An 18,106-nucleotide genomic window follows, 5' to 3' on the forward strand; every position below is an offset into this window, starting at 1 on the left:
CACGGGACTAGGAAGAGAGCACTCAACGGGCTGTCCCATACAGAGCCCAACAGTTCCTGCACACAGAAACTTCATATATGTGACCCAGGGCCCGAGGCCCTGTCCTCAACCACTGGGCCCTTACCCTGCGTTGTCCGGACAGATCTGTCACCTGTGCGCCTTCACGCTCACTGCGAAAGAACCGTTTCTTAAAGAGAATGACAGTGCAATTATAAAACACGTCAGAGTGCCGCTCAGCCCACCACCGAGTGAGAGCTGGTGAGACGTTGTGATGGCTCACAGTTGGGTCCACACGTACACACAGTGAGCCTCGCTGAAGTAAAGTCACAAACTCAGCCAACAGATCTGTCTGCAGTCCGTGATAAGCCGCTGGAAGCCATTACAGTGGACACTGAAGTTAGTCCGGCCTGACATACAAACAACTCGGGTTACAACTGGAATTGTAGTTTTAACTTATGAACAGTCTTGAGCTATGTTCCGAATGCTGGCTGCTTTTGCTTCCAGATGGTCTCATATAGAGCCCAGCCATGGGTCTCCATCTCCTACGAGACAGTGCAACACCCAGGAATAGGAAAAAGAGAGAGAGAACAAAGGACGCGGACAGAGAGAGGCTGGGTCTGGGGCTGACACAAGCTGCTCCAGAAAGCAGGGACAAAGACCCCAAGGACGCCCAGTGTGTATCTGTTACAAGGAGGGAGCCGGCAGGCCTCAGACACTGCTGATGACGGTATGAAAGGCAGGCGCACTGGAGAACCTTCTGAAGAGGGGAACAATCGTTCATCCAGGGCGCGGAATTCAGTTGGTGTCAGCTGACCTTGGCTGGAAGTGAACTCAACCGAGCCCTGCTGCTTCACTGACGAGGCCTTAAGTCTGGGTAGCAGCCATCAGCAGAGGAGTAATACAAGCCCAACTCTGCTATCTGACCTGCCTGTTTGAGACACCTAGGCTTTGGTCAGACTCCTAAGGTAACACAGCCCAGTCCTAGGCGGGCAGTCCTGCTAATGCTCTGCACAGGCGTCTGCTACAGTCTCAGATGCACATTTAACCCTAAAGAGCCCTGGAAGGAACACGACACATCCTTTTCTGTGTGAGGTTAACTGGGAAATCCTGGGCCAGTGTCTCCCTAAGGACGCTGAGATCTGCCTGTGTACAGCAGAGAGACTCCGAAGGCTGTGCAGAGGAGCCTGAGCCTGCACTGACCTGCTTGAGTTACAGGCAGCCCAAGGGAGCAAATCGGCGATAGCTTTGACTCGCTCCTCCCCTGCCCTTCCTTCCCCTTCTGGGTCTTTCCTGTTGCTGGCTCTGTCTACAGCCGCGCTGGCATCTTCCTTGGGGTGGCTGTCCCTTCGGGGGTGCCTGGGTTCACCATGGAAACACCTCCAGAGCATGCCCAGCCCTCTTCTGAGGCCGGAGAGCTATGACCAGGCTACGCCTCCCCATCAGTACGTCCATGTAATATTTTTCCACTCTTACGTATCATACGTTTCTTGAAGAAAAGAACTCATCCTTTTTCATCCTTCAAGGTGCTTGCAGCAATTTTGGACTCCTGGTCCTCAATGTCTGTGTGTGAAAATATTTTAACATTTCTATAAGAAAATCAAAATGTGCAGTATCTTTAAGCATTACAGTGTGGCCTCCTCTGAGGAGTGAGGAAAGGCTTCCTGAAGCCGTGGCTTCAACTCGCTTTCCCACCAACAGCACGCAGCTGGCATCCGCAGGAGACGCTCGCGTGACCAGGGCCTCTTGGGGAGGAGTGCTTCCCATTACTCGCCTCCTCTGGGTGCACCCTGATTTTCCTAGATTGCTGCAGACACTCTGGACCTTGCAGGTGCCTGGAATATTTTACTTCTGTGCACCACTCTTTGAACACTGAGATAAGCTTGATTTTTCAGCTCACTGTTCTTAAAGAGCGGGGCAGGGTGACGCACGTTCATTTCAGTGTGCGGATCAGAGTCACAGTTTGCATCCTTGGAACCCTGTGCTCTGTGCGGAGGACAGGCCCAGCAGCCACAAGGACCAGGCACTCAGTTTCCCCCAGCACTACGGCCAGGGAAAGAGAACGACCTCCTCCGAGCACGCTGGAGTATTGTAAATGTTATCGCCTCTGTAAATGTTCGGAGGAGACATCGTGTTCTGGCACCTCTTTCTAGGCATCCTGCCTTCCCAATCACCTGTGCATAACGCAGGAAAAGTGCAGCCCCTCTCCGTGGTCCTACTCATCGTCAGTGTGCAGGCAGCTCCCCTACCACCTTGGGTATAAACTGAAATTTTGGAGTTTTATTGGATGGTGATAACAAAAAGCAAAACAGAAACCCAACCCCGAATGTTGTCTTAGGTTTCTCAGACACACAAATTTCCCAGGAAGTCAGCCTGCCCGATTGACTTCTGCACTTCACAGATGGTGAGATGGGGCTGTGGGCCCTGGCCCAGAATCTTACACTGGCACTTGTGGATTGTTGACACCTAGGTGTGCTCTCGTGCTCTGCAGACCGGCGTGGGTAACAGCTGACCACCCACACCAGGGCTTCTCATCCCGAAGGCTGCCGGCAGGGCTCCTTCCGTCCCCCGCGGGTAACTGAAGCTGGGCTGGGAGGAAGAGCCTTAGGCCTTCGAGAACCTCGTTAGACGACGACGGAGGATGATGGTTCGCGTGGAGCAAGTGCTTCGTGCCTGTGTGTGTGTGCCTACCTCGGTCGTGCGGTTATTCTTTTGAGCTTTGCTGTTTCAGGAACAGAGCCCTTCCTCCACTGCTTACGTGACTTTCTTTTTCTTTTCAGCAATACTTCCATGCCGGAGGAAACGGCCTGAAGAAGAATTTCCTGGAGAAGAGCCCGGATCTGCAGTCTCTGAGATATGCTCTCAGCCTTTACACCCAGACCACTGACGCCTTGATAAAGAAGTTCATAGACACGCAGACTTCGCAGTGTAAGTAACGCGGGAGCGGAGGGCCGGGCGGATGCTCCCGCCTAGGTGCGGCAGAGCCAGAGACTTGTGACGCCCCCGCTCCGGGACAGCCCAGCCTGGCAGCCTAGCGTCCTCGCCAGCCTTGTCTCAAGTGCTGAGCGGTGCCGGAGATGTAGCTCAGCGCTCGTATCGGCGCTCACCACGCCTCTGCCCGGAGAGGCTCCAAGCTGAGCAGGGCGCTAGGTGCAGGGGTTTGGCCCCGGTGGACAGCGGTATCGGCCTGGAGAGGTGGCTTGCTGCAGCGATGGTTGCACCTCTGGGATGTCAGGGGCGGAGCCCGGTGCTGCACACAGCAGCCCTGGAAGAGCAACAGCATCTTAGAAATGACAGCCGCGGGAGGCTGAACCTTGAGAAATTGGGCAGGTTCCTGTCCCTGGGTAAAAACGCCTGAAACCACAGCTTCGGGGAGGGAGGTTTGTTTTGGCTCATGGTTTCAGGGCTCCGGTCCACGGTCAGCGGGCTGTCGGGCAGGGCCATCAGGGTGGGACAGTGAGCTGGAGGGGGCTGCTCGGTACGGGGCATCGGGAAGAGGCCGGGCGGAATATGATCCCCGAGGTCCCCGGCCGCTCCCTCCTCCGAGGCCCACGCAGCTCCGTGCACATCAGTGGCCTCACCGCTGTGGCGAGCTGCTGCCGCTCCAGCTGGTCTCCTCTCCATGACCATCGAGGCTTCCCAGCACACAGTGGACGCTGGGCCGGGCGGCAGGACGGATATGTGGCCTGAGGAGACCGGGTCAGGAGCACAGGAGCGGAAAAGTGTTTGAGAGTAGGAGGCCTCCGGGGAAGCCCAGTGCGCACTCCTAACTAACATCCCCACACAGCAAGTACAAAAAGTTTTTTTAATTAGGAAAAAGTGCTTATTTTCCTTTTAAAATAAGATGTGCCAGATTAGCAGCTATTTTGATCAATAGATACTATGAAAGTGGTCGTAGATTTTTCTGTGTCAGTTTGAGATCGCATTCATACAACTTATTTTAATATTTATAATTTTTAGATTTTTTTTGCCTTCAAGAGTTGGCTCCGTGGTTTAAACTGAATATTTAGCTTGAAAAATTGCACCTTTTTTTCATTATTTCCCCGGGAGGTGTTACTTACAGCTTTGGAAGCTAATGCAAAATGATTCCTTGCATCTTGATTATAACATCTATCATACAGTTTTCCTACGGTTATTTCATTATACTAAGGGCTCTCTGAATATTTCATACAGTAGCAGACAGTGACAAATGAACCAGACTCGAACACAGTATAAGTAGAGTTTTCAGAGGGTAACAGCACAGTTTGGAACAAAGCACAGAATGATGAACGCCCAGGCGTCCCCGATCCTATTCTGTTTCTTATCTGGGTTTTTATTACAACACAAAGAACGAGAATCACAAAGGCTTTGCACAGAAAAGAGATATGTAACATCTAAGTTAAAATTCTGGAGAAGAAAAATAAGCTTTTATAGTGTGAAGTAAAATGTATGAGTGAGTAGTTTTATTCTATGATCCATCTTCTTTTTCACCTCTCATGAGTAAAATCTTTGAGTCCCAGCTTGTTTGAAGTTTCTTACAATTTATTTTTTTTATGCAGTTTATTGGTACATTTTAGGTATACAATACAGTTACATTCGTCATTGGGATCTTGTACATTTACATGACAGGTCTTGGTTCTCATTTTTTCCCCTTGTCCCTGCCCTCCCTTCACCCCCTCCTCCCCTCCCCATTTACAAACACTTTATTTCCATTTTTTCATTTTCTCTTATTTTTTCTTTTCCCTTAATACCTTTCCCCTACCCTTCCCACTTTCCCTACACCTTTAGCCCTTTTCTTCCTATTTCACATTGTTAATTATCCCATTAGGGTCTTGTGTACTATTATAGTTTTTCACACCAGAGAAACTATTTGGTATTTACACATGTGTGACTTATTTCACTTAGGTGTATATCCTCAATATGTATCCATTTTCCTATGAATGAATCTAATTTCTCATTCTTTATGGCTGAGTACTATTCCATTTTATAGGAAAGCTACATTTTCTTTATCCAGTCTCCAACTGATGGGCAAATGGGCTGTTTCCAAGTTTTAGCTATTACAAACTGTGCCACTACAAACATAGGTGTGCATATATCCCTGTGATATGATTCTTTTAATTCTATTGGAAAGATACCCAGCAGAGGGATGGCTAGGTCAAAGGGAACCTCTAGTCCCACCTCTTTGAGGTATCTCCATATTGATTTCCATAGTGGTTTCACCAGTCTGCACTCCAACCAGCAAAGGAGAAGGGTTCCTTTTTCCCTGCAACCCTGCCAACATTTGTTACTGTGTGATTTCATGATAGCAGCCATTCTTTGTGGGGTGAGGTAGAATCTCAGTGTTGTTCTCATCTGCATCTCTTGAATGATCAGTGATGTAGAACATTTTTTCATATATTTACTTGCTGCTTTTACTTCTTTGTCTGAGAAATTTCTTTTTATTTCAGATGCCGGTTTTTGAATCGGGTCTTTATATTTGGGGGGGTTGATTGTTTTGAGTTCTTTATATATTCTTGATAACAGTCCTTTGTCTGAGGAACAGCTGGTAAAAATTTTTTCCCACACTGTAGGTTGCCTCTTAGTTCTGCTGATGGTTTCTTTTGCAGTGCAGAAGCTTGTTAATAAGATGAGATCCCAGTTGTTGATTCTTTCTGCTAGTTCCTGTGCTACTGAGGATTTGTTCATGAAGTCTTTTCCTATGCCATTGTCTTCAAGAGTTCGGCCTAACTTATCTTCCAGCAAGTTTAGTGTTTCTGTTTTAATATTTAGATCTTTAATTCACTTGGATTTTAATTTAGTGCATGGTAAAAGATAAGAGTCTAGTTTTAATCTTTGGCAGGTTAAGATCCAGTTTTCCCAACACCATTAATTAAAGAGGTTATCTTTCCTCCAGTGGGGATGGTCAGCTCCTTTGTCAAAGATGAGGTCGCTGAGTACATCTGGAGTTGTTTTTGTGTCTTCTAGTCTGTTCCACTGATCTTTGGGTCTGTTTCTTTGCCAGTACCATGCTGTTTTTAATCACAGTGGCTTTGTAGTATAGTTTCAAATTGGGAATGGTTACACCTGGTGCCATGTGACTGTTGCCTATAATGGCTTTTGCTATTCTAGGTCTCTTATGGTTCCAAATGAATTTTTGGATTCTTTTTTCTAGTTCTTTGAAATATAGTGCTGGAAATTCAATTGGCATTGCATTGAATTTGTAGTGTGGCCATTTTCTCTATGTTGATTCTTCCTACCCAGGAAGATACCCAGGATATCTTTCCATATTCTTATATCCTCTTTGATCTCTTTTTTCAGAGTGCCATAGTTCTCAGTGTAGAGGTCTTTTGCTTCTTTTGTTAGAGTGATTCCTAGATACTTCATTTTTTGGATGGTATTGTGAAAGGAATTGTTTCCCTAATTTCTCTCTCAGTGAGTCTGTTATTTGAGTACAAGAAGGCTATGATTTTTGGGTGTTGACCTTGTATCCTGCCACTCTGCTAAAAGTGTCAATTAAGTCTAGAAGTCTTTTGGTGGAGTTTTTTGGGTCTTCAATGTAGAGTATCATATCATCAGCAAATAATGACAGTTTAACTTCTTCCTCTCCTATCTTTATGGCTTTAATTTCTTTCTCTTGTCTAATTGCTATGGCTAATGTTTCCAGAACTATATTGAAGAGGAGTGGTGATAGTGGGCATCCTTGTCTTGTTCCTGATTTTAATGTGAAGGTTTTCAGTTTTTGGCCATTTAATATGTTGGCTATTGGTTTTTCATAGATAGCCTTTATTAAGTTGAGATATAGATCATCTATTCCAATTTTTTGCAGGGTTTTTATCATGAATGGGTGTTGAATTTTGTCAAATGCTTTTTCTGCATCTATCGAGGGGATCATGTGGTTTTTGTTCTTGACTCTGTTAATATAGTGTATTACATTTATTGACTTGCATATGTTGAACCATCCTTGCATCCCTGGAATAAATCCAACTTGGTCAGGATGTATGATCTTCTTGATGATCCTCTGTTTTCTTATAATTTAAATTAGATCATTCTGGTCATTCTAATAATCTTGGACTCTTGGGATCTATGAATATATTGCAACATAATAGTTACACTGAGTTGAATGTTATGTGGCATTGGCCAGTCTCGTGTTTATAATTTAAGTGGGGAATTTTCTGACAGTGTCTAGAATAGTGCACAAAAAAGTAGGATACTGGATCGTACATCCCCAAGCACACTTTCTGTCTCAGCAGTAAGACTTGGAATCTCTCAGAGGAGGCTTCTGGGTCGCGTTACCTGGTGAAAGCATTAATTACCGTGATTATGCTCCTCAAGATATGAACAGTGTGCCTGGAGGAAGCAAAGAAACCATGCTCTGAACGGTCTCTGTGGACAGGTCTGTTCCTGTCAGACCTTCAGGGACCCAGCTAACCTCTCCTTGTCAGAAGAGCTGGCGCTGAGAGAAGTGCACTTGAGGCCCACGAAGCTGGGAATCCCAGCCAGGCCTGTGCCACTGCTGGGCCCGGACCCGTGCTCAGCCAGCGCTGCTCTGCATCAGGGAGGTCAGCACGGGACAAGTGAGGGGACGGGTGTCCAGCTGCTGGACCAGCCTCTGGCCACGAGACGGAGGAAGAGTGCTGGTCCTGGTGTAGCTTCTCTGCCGGTGCTCACTGGGCAGATGAGGCCAGGAGGGCAGGTGGCAGAAATAAGGCCCCCACTGATCCAGTTGCTTCCACGGAAAAGAAACCCTGTGTGTGGGACGAGGTCCCAGGCCGGCTTCCTCCTCGTAGCTTGTGAACGTCAGGTGGGGTTTTTCCTCCTCTTCACCCTCTATTTGACCTCCTGAATCTCCGGTCCAGGCAGGAGGTGAGCTCTGCGCTGATGCTTTTTGTTTCCAGGTAAACAGAGTTGGGGGCGCTGCACTGCTGTGTGCCCGGCCAGGGCCTCCATGCTGGGTACACTGCCCGCAGGGTGCTGGGTGCTGTGCCCCCCACGCGCACTCCTGAGCTGTGTTGTCTGCCTGTGCCCACACCCCTGCCCTCAGCTTCTGGGGTGCAGGCCGTTGGGCGCCCTGGGAGTGGCGGGTGAGGCGAGGGCTCCATGCCGCCCTCCAGCCTGCCGTCCCCCAGAACTCCAGCTCCCCACCCTCTGCCGGGAGGACAGGGGTGCGCATGGCTCTGCCTCCCTCCGTTTGCTGGATCCCACCCAGAGCCCTGCAGGTCCGGCCTCCTCCCTGCCTGCGTGGCCCTGGCCCGGCTTCCATCTCTGCGGCTGGCTCCTGCCACCGTGGTCCGTGTGGCTTCACTGGGCTCCTTCCGGGAGGGTCACGAGGGAACACCATCTCTCTCAGGTTAGGGATCAGACAAGCCTGAGCAGAGGGAGAGGTGGCGTGGCCGGGAGGAACAGCCCAGCTGTGGCTCCTCCCAAGCTGACCGTGCTGCCAGGTCCCCCTGTGAGGCCAGGGGACCCCATCGGCTTCCATCCCGTGTGGGCCCCACACCGCATCATGGCTCAGAGTGCCGGCTGGCTGGCAGGGACACTCGTCGCTTCTAGTTGTGCTGTGACCCTCGGAAGCGTGACTTGTGCGTGGTGCTCTCTGGATTGAGGACTTGGTAGCATGGGGCCTGTGCTGAATCCGGCCTCTTTCTGCCTGGTCCTCTCTGCTACTTGGCTCTCCATGGCAGTGACTACAAAAGTGAATAATGTGTACATTTTCTAAGCAAACGCACCCTGACCCCTGCCCAATGTCTGGGGCCTGACTCAGCCTCCCGCCCTGTGCTGGCTTTGGTTCCCACACTCCTCCACCTCCTCCCTTTCCTGTTGCCCAGGGTGCCCTGCAGAGGCAGGAGGGTCTCCAGCATGTGGGTGTCATGTTCCAGGTGCTCCTGGCTAGCACCCTCCTAAGGGGGTCATCACTTTTGCTCCCAAGAGTGGTGGACACACAGGAAGCTGCCCAGGAAGAGGCCAGCAGGCTGACAGCTGGAGGCTGAGGCAGGAATGCCCACAGCAGAGGCAGCGGGCTTGATTGTCGGAAACAATGAGACTAGGACAGGCGAATTGTTAAATCCCGGACAATCGTGCTGTGAGGTTTCTTTCCAGGGTTCCAAGACAAAGCAGCAATTACTTTGTGTGGCAAATTACAGTATAGTAGATCTTTTTTCTGACTGCTTATGATTTTCTGTACTTTCAAGGTATCCCAAAATGGCCAGGTATTTCGTGTTGAATCATAACTTTCCCTTGAAAAGAGAAAATGCAGCGGACACACTTTGCCATGCAAGGCAAATAAGTTTAACCCATTACCAAGACGTAATTGATTCCTGGCGATAGATGCTGAGTCCTTGAGGAGCTTGGCTGTCCCCTGGGGCTGGGATGAGGGCCCCGTCATACTACCCCTGGGGCCCAGGGAACCAAGGGCTCTGTGGGGAGGGGTGCCGGGGGCAGCAGAGCGCACATCTACACTGCACGGGGAGCTTCCTTACTGCCTGACAGCCTCAGCAAGGAGCTGTGCCAGGGTAAGGGCCTTCCTGGGTGACAGCAGGGTGTCCCCAAGGGAGTGGCCACCGCCTCCTGCCACAGCGTGACAAGAGAGCAGACTGCAGGCGAGAATTCATGGTCTGGTCACAGTCAGGATGCTGACAGCCAGAGGAGCCTCCTTTGTACACTGTCCACTCCTGTGCCCACCCAGCCAGCCACCTGTCCTGCCACCAGGTCTGGGAGGAGAACACCCAGCCCCTGCCCACCTCCTCTCCGGGTGTGCAGATGGGCTCTTTCGGGGCCCTTTGCTGAGCACTTTTGTTAAGAGCTTGTCTTAGCGGGGTGGGACAGGCAGGCCCGCTTCAGGCTGGGACCAACCTCTGTGAGCCTCTGGTGCAGAAGTCCTTTGTGTGGGACAGAGGCAGCGTGTGGGCGCAGAGCGGACCGGCAGAGCCCCAGTTTCCCCATCTGTAAAGGGAGGGCAGGCATGCTCGCTGGGGTCCTGCAGGTGACATCTGGGAGGCCCTGGCACTCAGTACTCTCCTCTCGAGACAGTCAGTCCTCGGCACAGATGTGCCCTGTCCAACAGCAGCTCTCCCACACAACCCTGAGGGGAGGAGCAGCCAGGCTCTGGTTGAGCTCTGGCCCACAGTCCTGTGCTCCCTGCCAGCCTCACCTCTGTGCTGAGGGCTCAGCGAGTGGCCCAAGGACCCCACTGTGATGCACACAGGGCAGCGAGCCCCTGAGATGTGACAAGGACCCTCAGCCGCCTGTGCCCAAGAGGATCCCTCAGGCTGAGGTGGCTGGAGATGGTGGGAAGGCACCAGAGGAAGGGGTCTCTCACCTCTCACGGCAAGATGGGAAGAGGCTTCAGAAGGAGATGTGGCCTCAAGTGGCTTCTGGGGGCATTTGAGGCCCAAGTGAAGAGCAGGGACAGGGGACACAGGTCAGCAAGTCCTGGGGCAGGTGGGGCTGCCTGCTGCTGACCCACAGCAACTGCTGGGCTGCACACTGTTGCTGCAGGCTTCTGCTTAAGAATGTGTTTATAGCCTCTAGGCAAAAGCATCAGTCCAAAAATCACAGCCACAAAATACAGTCAATGAAATTATTCTTTTCCAGCTGGGCATGGTGGTGCACACCTGCAACCCCAGGATTGGGGAGGCTGAGGCAGAAGGTCACTGCAAGTTTGAGGCCAGCCTGGGCTACACAATGAGACCATGTCTCAAACAAAACAAGATGTTGTTCTTCTCCAAATGAAATCATGGGTTTATAGCCTCAGTGTAGATCCTTGTGAAGACTACACTAAAAATAAAAACAGCAGGCAAAACTAGGGTACAGGAAGATCTGAGAGAGAAACCAGGAACACTAATGTTCGCCAAGGTTGGCTTCAGCCTGCACTTTCCTCACTGATTTCTCAGGTCTCGACTTCCACGTGAGTGGCATCGCTGCTCTGCACGCAGTAGGGATGTTGTATCAAGCCAGCGAGTACACCAAACACCAGGACACAGATACGACTGAAAGAAGTTTATTTCACACGTGTGGCCTCCACTCTCTAAGAGAAGTGAAGCCCTGTTACAGGACTGTGAGTAGGTTTTATAGGATTTACAGCCGTGACCTCATTCAGGTGGCTGCGTTTCATTTACAGATATACAAATCATGGTCACAAGGCAGTTAACTTTCAACCCAGCCGTAACAGTTCTTTGCTGTTGGGGAGTTCACCTTGAAGGTTCTCCTAGCTATCTACCTTAGCCCATAAGAAGGGGGTGTTCAGGGTCAGGAAAGCAAATGCTAACAATGGTTCTTTCACTTAGACACTTTTATGATCAGGTGGCTTCGCTCTCATCGGAGCTCAAGACCTTGCCGTGCCCTGTTATCTCAGGGTAAGGCCAAATGCCTCCTTAGGCAATTAGTACCCTCAGTGCCTATTAGTTTTGAGCTAAACAAACAAACTGCTGTTAGAGACAGCAGAAGCCACTTTACATTGTAGCACTTTATAGATTTTTGCTATTTATAAAAGTTTTCCCTATCATTCCTCCCTTTGTTTTTGGAGTAACTCCTTACCCTTTGCTCCATTTTTCCATGCAGGGACCAAACATGAGGACGAGCGATATAACAATAATTGGTCCTTAAGGGTGCTGACCCAAGCTTTCCATCCCGACAAGTTAAGGCCAGAATTGAATGTTGTTTCCTCGGTACGTGTTGTTTGATAAGGGGAGGGATGCACAACAGTCTCTGGGGTCATTAGCCGGCCAACAAGGAGTCACTTTAGCTCAGTCAGGTCTCACAAGGAGAACCCAGAATCGAGGCCCGGCCTGAGGTGTGAAGCAGAGAGGCTGTTTTCGGTTCCTTCCCTGTGGCACCTGCCTGCTCTTGCCATCTGGCACCCAGCTTTAGACCTTCTGAGATTGTTTGGACCCCAGCTCCACCGGTCACCTTGGGTCTGGTTAAACCTTTCCCAAATTGAACCCTGGCCCTAGTGTCCCTAGCTGAGCACCAGAGTCTCGGGCCTGTTTCTGCCCACCCGTGTTTCCTCCAAACCTGACAATCTGCAGCCTGCAGGAAAGCCAGGGGATTGCAGCCCGAGCCTGGCTGGCTGGCCCTGCTGCCTGTGAACAGGTGCTGTCCCCGATCTCCACACACACAGCTGTGCCGTCCCCCCAGCCACCTCTTGTGAATCCAGAGAACCCTAACTCCCCGGTCGGGGCCCCTGGGATACCAACTTCTGAGCACAGAGACCTCAGGAGCAAACAGGAGGAAACTAAAATCCCAACTGAGAGCGTGGCTCTTGCCTGACAACCTGTGACAAAACGTGCCTGTGGCTGGCAGTGGGGGCGGCCGGCACACTCCCGGCTAAATTCCCTCGCTATCTTGTACTGTGCAGCTCTACCTCTCTTTTATCTTCCGCCTGAAGTCATTTAATTCCCTGGTTTATAAACATCTTGAATTTTCTTTCTCCAAAGAGATGGGGTAACTTGATATAGCACCCACTGTGTAAGCATAAGCCCCCGCGTAGCACCGAACTCCTGAGGACAGGGTCCTGCATCCCTGCAAGGGAGAAGATGGCGCGAAGAGTCAGGAAGGCCATCAGGGGGCGGCTGCAAAGCCAAGTAGGTGAAGTGGAATGAAAAGGGAGTCGGCTCTGCTTCTTTCGGGGTAGAGCAGTTTGGAGGGCGGCGGCAACCTCGGGCTGCATTCAGACAGCGGGGTGGGGTGTTCATTCCAGAGCACCCCCAGACTGCGCTGCATCAACTCGCATCCCCATCAGAACATGAGGCCTCTGCAGATGCGCAGAGTCTGGGGTGACCAGTGTGACGTGTAAGAGTGACAGGTGGTGAGCAGCAGAACTGGGCTCACTCCAGATTCCTCCAGCCACAAGCTCGGGCTGTTTGGGGCTAACCCAAGACATGCACTTTCTCTAAGGTCTGAAGCAGTGCGAGGCCCATCTGAATAAAGCCCATTCTGGCCCCCCATGTGGGTCCGGTGTGACTCCGGCACAGACACCAGATCAGCACGGCTTCGGCGCTGCCTAACTCTGCGTGTGTGTGGCGTGGAAATGAGGGGAGAGTGCCAAACCCAGAATCTCCCCCACCCCAGAGATCTTCCACACAAGGTAGAAGGGAAAAGAACCTAAATTATGAGTGATCCTTAAGCCGGATGTGACGTGAGTCCCAGGTGCTCCAGCGCCCCCAGAGACAGACAACTCGGGTCCCACAGCCTCTCGGGCTCCAGGTCACTACCATCTTCTCAAATTCACTGCCAGTTGGCAGCCTTGCACCGCAGGAAAAATAAATCCCTGTCTTTGTGGAAGGAATTAGTCCTGGGACTTGAATAAAGCCCTGGGGGAGACGGAGACTGAGGCGGGCTGTGCTCCCTCCTGAGATGCCCAGGCAGAGCCCCTGGTCACACAGCTGCCAGGCGATGGAGCCGGCTTTTAAAAGGATTGATGCTCCTTTCCGAGAGTGAGGAAGAGCCACGAGCTTCCTAGAGGAGGGCTTTCCTGGCCTGTCCCCGGCACTGGCCCAGCCACACCCTGGGCCTGGAAGCTCAAGGCCAGGCCCCTCTCCCTGGCCTCCCTGTCTCCTCCTCTAGGACACATCCTGTCTGACGTCCCTGGTGTGACCTGGGGAGCCCAGCCCCCTGGAAGTCGTGGTCCCCAGACACCATGGCCTGGGGTCAGGGCTGGGCAGAGGGACAATCAGTCTGTAACAATCAGGTTTCTGAATTGTGTTTTATTTTTACTTTCCATCAACACATTATTCACCTTCTGGAGCTCAGTGTGACATTTCAGTGTGTGTGTACATTGCGTAAGGGCACGGTCAGAGAATCTAGCAAATCTCTTCCCTCAGAATGAATTCCTGTGGTGAGAACCTTGAAAATACTCTTTCAGCTTCTTTGAAATAAGTGTGTGATCAGTGGAAAGCAGTGAGCGCACGTCCAGGGGTACCTCAGAGTGTGCGCTCCTCCCGACAGTGACACCCTGCTTCCCACACTGACTTCCCCTCCCCTGCTCCTCACCCTCTGCTCTCCGCTGCTCTTCTCTCTACTTCTACGCCATCATCTGTTTTAGATTTCCAGAAAAATGAGCTCATAGGTGTGAATTTCTGTGCCCGTCGTGATGCACTTACACAGCGTCCCCCAGTTCACCCCAGGCTATGGCTGAGCAGCATTCGGCTGTGTCTTATGCCAGGTCTCACTCCTGGTTCTTACTGGAAGCCGTGTGAACTCCCAGTCACCTGACCAAGGGTGCAGCAGACGGATTAAATAAGATACAACAAGGTCTTACTGAATAAATGGGGGTCAGGACGGGCAGGGCTCACACCAGGCCAAGACCCGGCCTCTGGAGCTGGCCCCTGTGCACTGAACACACAGCTCCTTGAAGAGGGGAGGGGAGGTGTGGGGAACAGGAGTGGAGAGCGCTGACGTGAGCAGGGTCCTAGCAACAAGGGTACGAGACGTTCTAGCAGGCACAGAGCATTGATGATTACTGGGAGGTTTGTTTTTCCATAGACTGATCTGTGCCTCTGTAGGAGTTTTCTGTACGCGTTGTGCTGCCCTGAGCTGCGCTACCATCCTGCGCTACTATCAGTCACGGATCACTGAGACCCCTGCTGTGACCGGGGGTGGGGGGCTGTTCCATCCCACACACCGACGGCTGCCTCTCCAGGCAACCAGTGTGGCTAATAGGTAGACTCAGGCTTAATAAGAAAGCCAGTTTGTGAATCTGTGGCTGGCTCAGGACGTCTCCGTCAGGTTCTCTGTTGATGGACACTTGTTTGACCCGTGCCTTGGCTACCAAGAGCCACACTGCCATGACGCAGATATCACTTAGATGCTCTGGCTTCATCTCCGCCAGACACTGAACCAGTGCAGGGCTGTTTATCATCCAGGACTGCTCACCCCGCAAGGGCCCCCTTCTCCATGGCCTGGGCAGCTTGTTAGATGGGGTGAGTCAACACCTCACTGTGGCTTCAACACCAGTGATTAGTGACAAGAGAACTTTTTCATGAAGCTTCAGCCATTAGTATTCTTTGAAAAAGTGCCCATTTTTAAATTTACTGCCTGTTTTTCAGTCATTTGCTTTTTACTATGGAGTACTAGGAGTCCCTCGTATACCGTGAATGGAGACGTATTGTTTTCAGATGTTTTCCCCATCCTGGGGGTCATGTCTGCTCCCTAGGCTCCTTGGCTGTGTGGAGCTTCAGTTTGATGGAATCCCATTGTCTACCTTTGCCCTCGTCGCTCAGGCTTTTGAGGTCTTATCCCCCAAAGTCCCGCCTTATCCGACATCCAGAGCTTCCCTTGTTTTCTCGCCATCTTTCATGTTTGAGATCTCACATCTAACTCTTTAATCCACTTTGAGTTGATTTTGATGTGTGGTGAGAGACAAGGATTGCATCTCATCTGTGTGTAGGGGACTGCCCCAGTTCCCAGCCCCACCACCACCATGGAGGACCCATCCTTCCTGCTGTGTTTTTGGCATCGCCTGGAAGATCGATCGGGTGGCTGGGGACATGTGGAGGCTTCGTGGGCTGATGGTGCTCTGCTCTGTCTGCCTAGAGGCCTGTGCTCATGTCACCACTGTGCTTTTTGACTCCTGTTCCTTCGTAGTGTATTTTAAAGTCTGGTAAGTGTGATGCCTCCAGCATTTAGTATATGTGCTGCCAAAGCAAGCACTGCCTCCAGCTTTTTGTTTGGCTGTTTGAGGGGGTTTGTGGCGCTGTACAAACTTATAGATTGTTCTTTTTTTCAGCTTCTGTGCAAAAAGTTCCTGGAATTTTGATGAAGATTGCACTCTGTAGATCCCTCGGAATAATGTGGATGTTGCACTCTGTAACCATGCAATGTCTTTCATTCACTTGGGCCTTCAGTTTCTTTCATCAATGTAGAGATCTTGACCTCCTTGGCTGAGTTTAATCAGGATTTTTTGTGGGTGTTTTTTTAGCTGCAGAAAGTGATATTGCTTTCCTGACTTCTTTGCAGATAGATTGGTACTAATGTACAGGAATGCCACTGGTTTTGTGCTGATTGTCAAATCCTGTCACATGGTTGAATGTGTTTATTAGATCTGACAGTTTTGGGGAGTCTACTGAAGTTTATAACAATGGCATCTCCAAACAGAGATGATTGACTTCCTCCTTCAAAATCTAGAATGCCTTTTATTTCTTGGCTGATGCTGGCTGGTACTTTCAGCACTATTTTGGAAAAGCAAAAATTGGGCACTGTTATCTTGTTTCAGACCTTAGGGGGAAATCTTTCCCATATTCAGGGTGGTGCTAACTGAGGGTCTGTCCCAAATAGTTTTACTGTGCTGAGGTGCACTCCTTCCATACCTTCAGAGTTGTTACATGAAGGGTACTGGATTTTGTCAAGTGCTTTTTCAGCATCTACAAAAATCATCATCTTTTTATTAATGTGGGTGTCTTTATTGATGTGTGTATATTGAACCATCCTTGCATTCCTGAATGACTCCCGTATGGTCACCACAGATGATTTTTGTGTTGTTGGATTTAGTTTTAATATTTTATTAATTTTTGTGCTCATCAGTGATGCTGATCTGTAGCTTTCTTTTTTGTTGTCTTTGGTTTGTGTATCATGGTAATAGTGGATATATTGGATACATTTGGAAATAGTCTCTCCTCTTTGATGGTTTTGGTATAGTCTGATAAGAATTAGTGCTAGTTCTTCTTCAAATCTTTTGTAGAATTCAGTGGTACAGCCATCAGGAAGTTACTGACCCAATTTCCTCATTGTCAGTCTATTCAGATTTCCCCTTCATAATTCATTCTTTGTAGGTCCTCATGTCTAGGAATGTATACCTGTCTTCTGAGTCACCCAGCTTACTTGTGGGTGATTTTTCATAGTCTTGTAAGATTCTTGGTAGCTCTGTGGCCCCTGGTGTAATATCTCCTTTGCAATCTCTGATTTCTTTAGTCAGTCTGGCTAAAGATTTGTTAGTTTCATTGTTTCAGGAAAACCAAAGGCCTATAAGTGTTATTGTGATATGCTTCCATTTTTGTCTGAAGGAATTTTAAAACTTCTTTGGTGGCACCTTGGGAATTCCATAGCATGTTGTTCAATTGTCATGTATTTGTAAAGTGTTAGTGATTTCCAGTTTTACATCATTACAGTCAGAAAAGTTACTTGGTATGCTCTTGATCCTCTTAAATTTCAGGTGTCTTATGCCTATAACTACCTATTCTTGAAATTGTTTCATGAACACTCAAGAATAATGGCACTGCAGAATGTTCCCTGGAAGGTTCTATGTCTGGCAGGTCCATTTTGTCTAGAGTACAGTTTAAATTCCCTCTTCCCCTGTTAATTTTCTTTCTGGGTGATCTATTGCTAAAAATAGAATGATCAGACTATTTCACTATTATTGTACTGCAGTCTCTCTCTCCCTTTAGATATCTTTATATTTGCTTTATAAAAGTAGATGTTCCAATATTAAGTATATACATGAATTTAGTTATTGTATGATCTTTCTGAATTGACCATTGTCCCATTACACAGTGGCCTTCTGATATGGCTTGTGTCTTCTAGATGTCCCCCCCAAAGGCTCACTCAGTCATAGGTGGGGAGTTCTGAAGGTGGCTTGATTAGGGTGTGTGAGTGTGGATTAAAGATGTGGTGTTGGGATTAGGGGTGTGGATAATGGAAGCTTCACCCTGGGGCTACCATTGGATGGTTGCCTGGATGGCATACCAAGGGAAGAAAGAAGGCAAACTTGCTGCTGCTTCGTTTGCCGCTTCCCACCTGCTTTGTCATGAACTGTTTCTCCTCTGTGATGCCCCTCTGCCATGCCACCCTGCCTTGAAGCCAGTCAATTATGGACTAAAACTTCTACAAACTATTGGGAGTGCTTCAGACTCCTGAATACCTGTTGGGAAGATGACGGGGAATAAATGAAAGATTCAGAAACAACATTCAGTGTGCAAAGGGGGACCAGGAGGAATCTATCTCTGTGGACAGGCTTCCAAGAACTCCACAGTGGGCCTGCTTTTATTCAGTCAACAAGGAGCATAGGGGAGGAGGCAGTGCACTATCCCAGCAACAGAGCAGTAAGATTAGGATGGAAAGACAGAGGCCAAGTTTCATATCCTAAAGGGAAGCAAGTTAAGGTCCTCCCCCAAGCCAGAAGTCTGAATTTTATATTGCCCTCAGCAGCAATATAACATGTTAT

The 18,106-nt window shown here is 49.6% G+C and overlaps 1 protein-coding gene across 1 annotated transcript in view; it reads left to right on the plus strand.

The window, feature by feature from the left end:
• Unc13c (unc-13 homolog C) overlaps positions 1 to 18,106 on the plus strand; it is a 377,980-nt gene that overhangs the window by 334,155 nt on the left and 25,719 nt on the right. Inside the window, exon 30 of the mRNA XM_019205246.2 lies at positions 2,778 to 2,925. Coding sequence (XP_019060791.1) covers positions 2,778 to 2,925 — 148 coding nt within the window. The remainder of the gene's footprint in view (positions 1 to 2,777; positions 2,926 to 18,106) is intronic.

Source organism: Fukomys damarensis, unplaced genomic scaffold (assembly GCF_012274545.1).
Source record: "Fukomys damarensis isolate Sample0158 unplaced genomic scaffold, DMR_v1.0_HiC HiC_scaffold_17, whole genome shotgun sequence".
NCBI classification, from domain to species: Eukaryota; Metazoa; Chordata; class Mammalia; order Rodentia; family Bathyergidae; genus Fukomys; species Fukomys damarensis.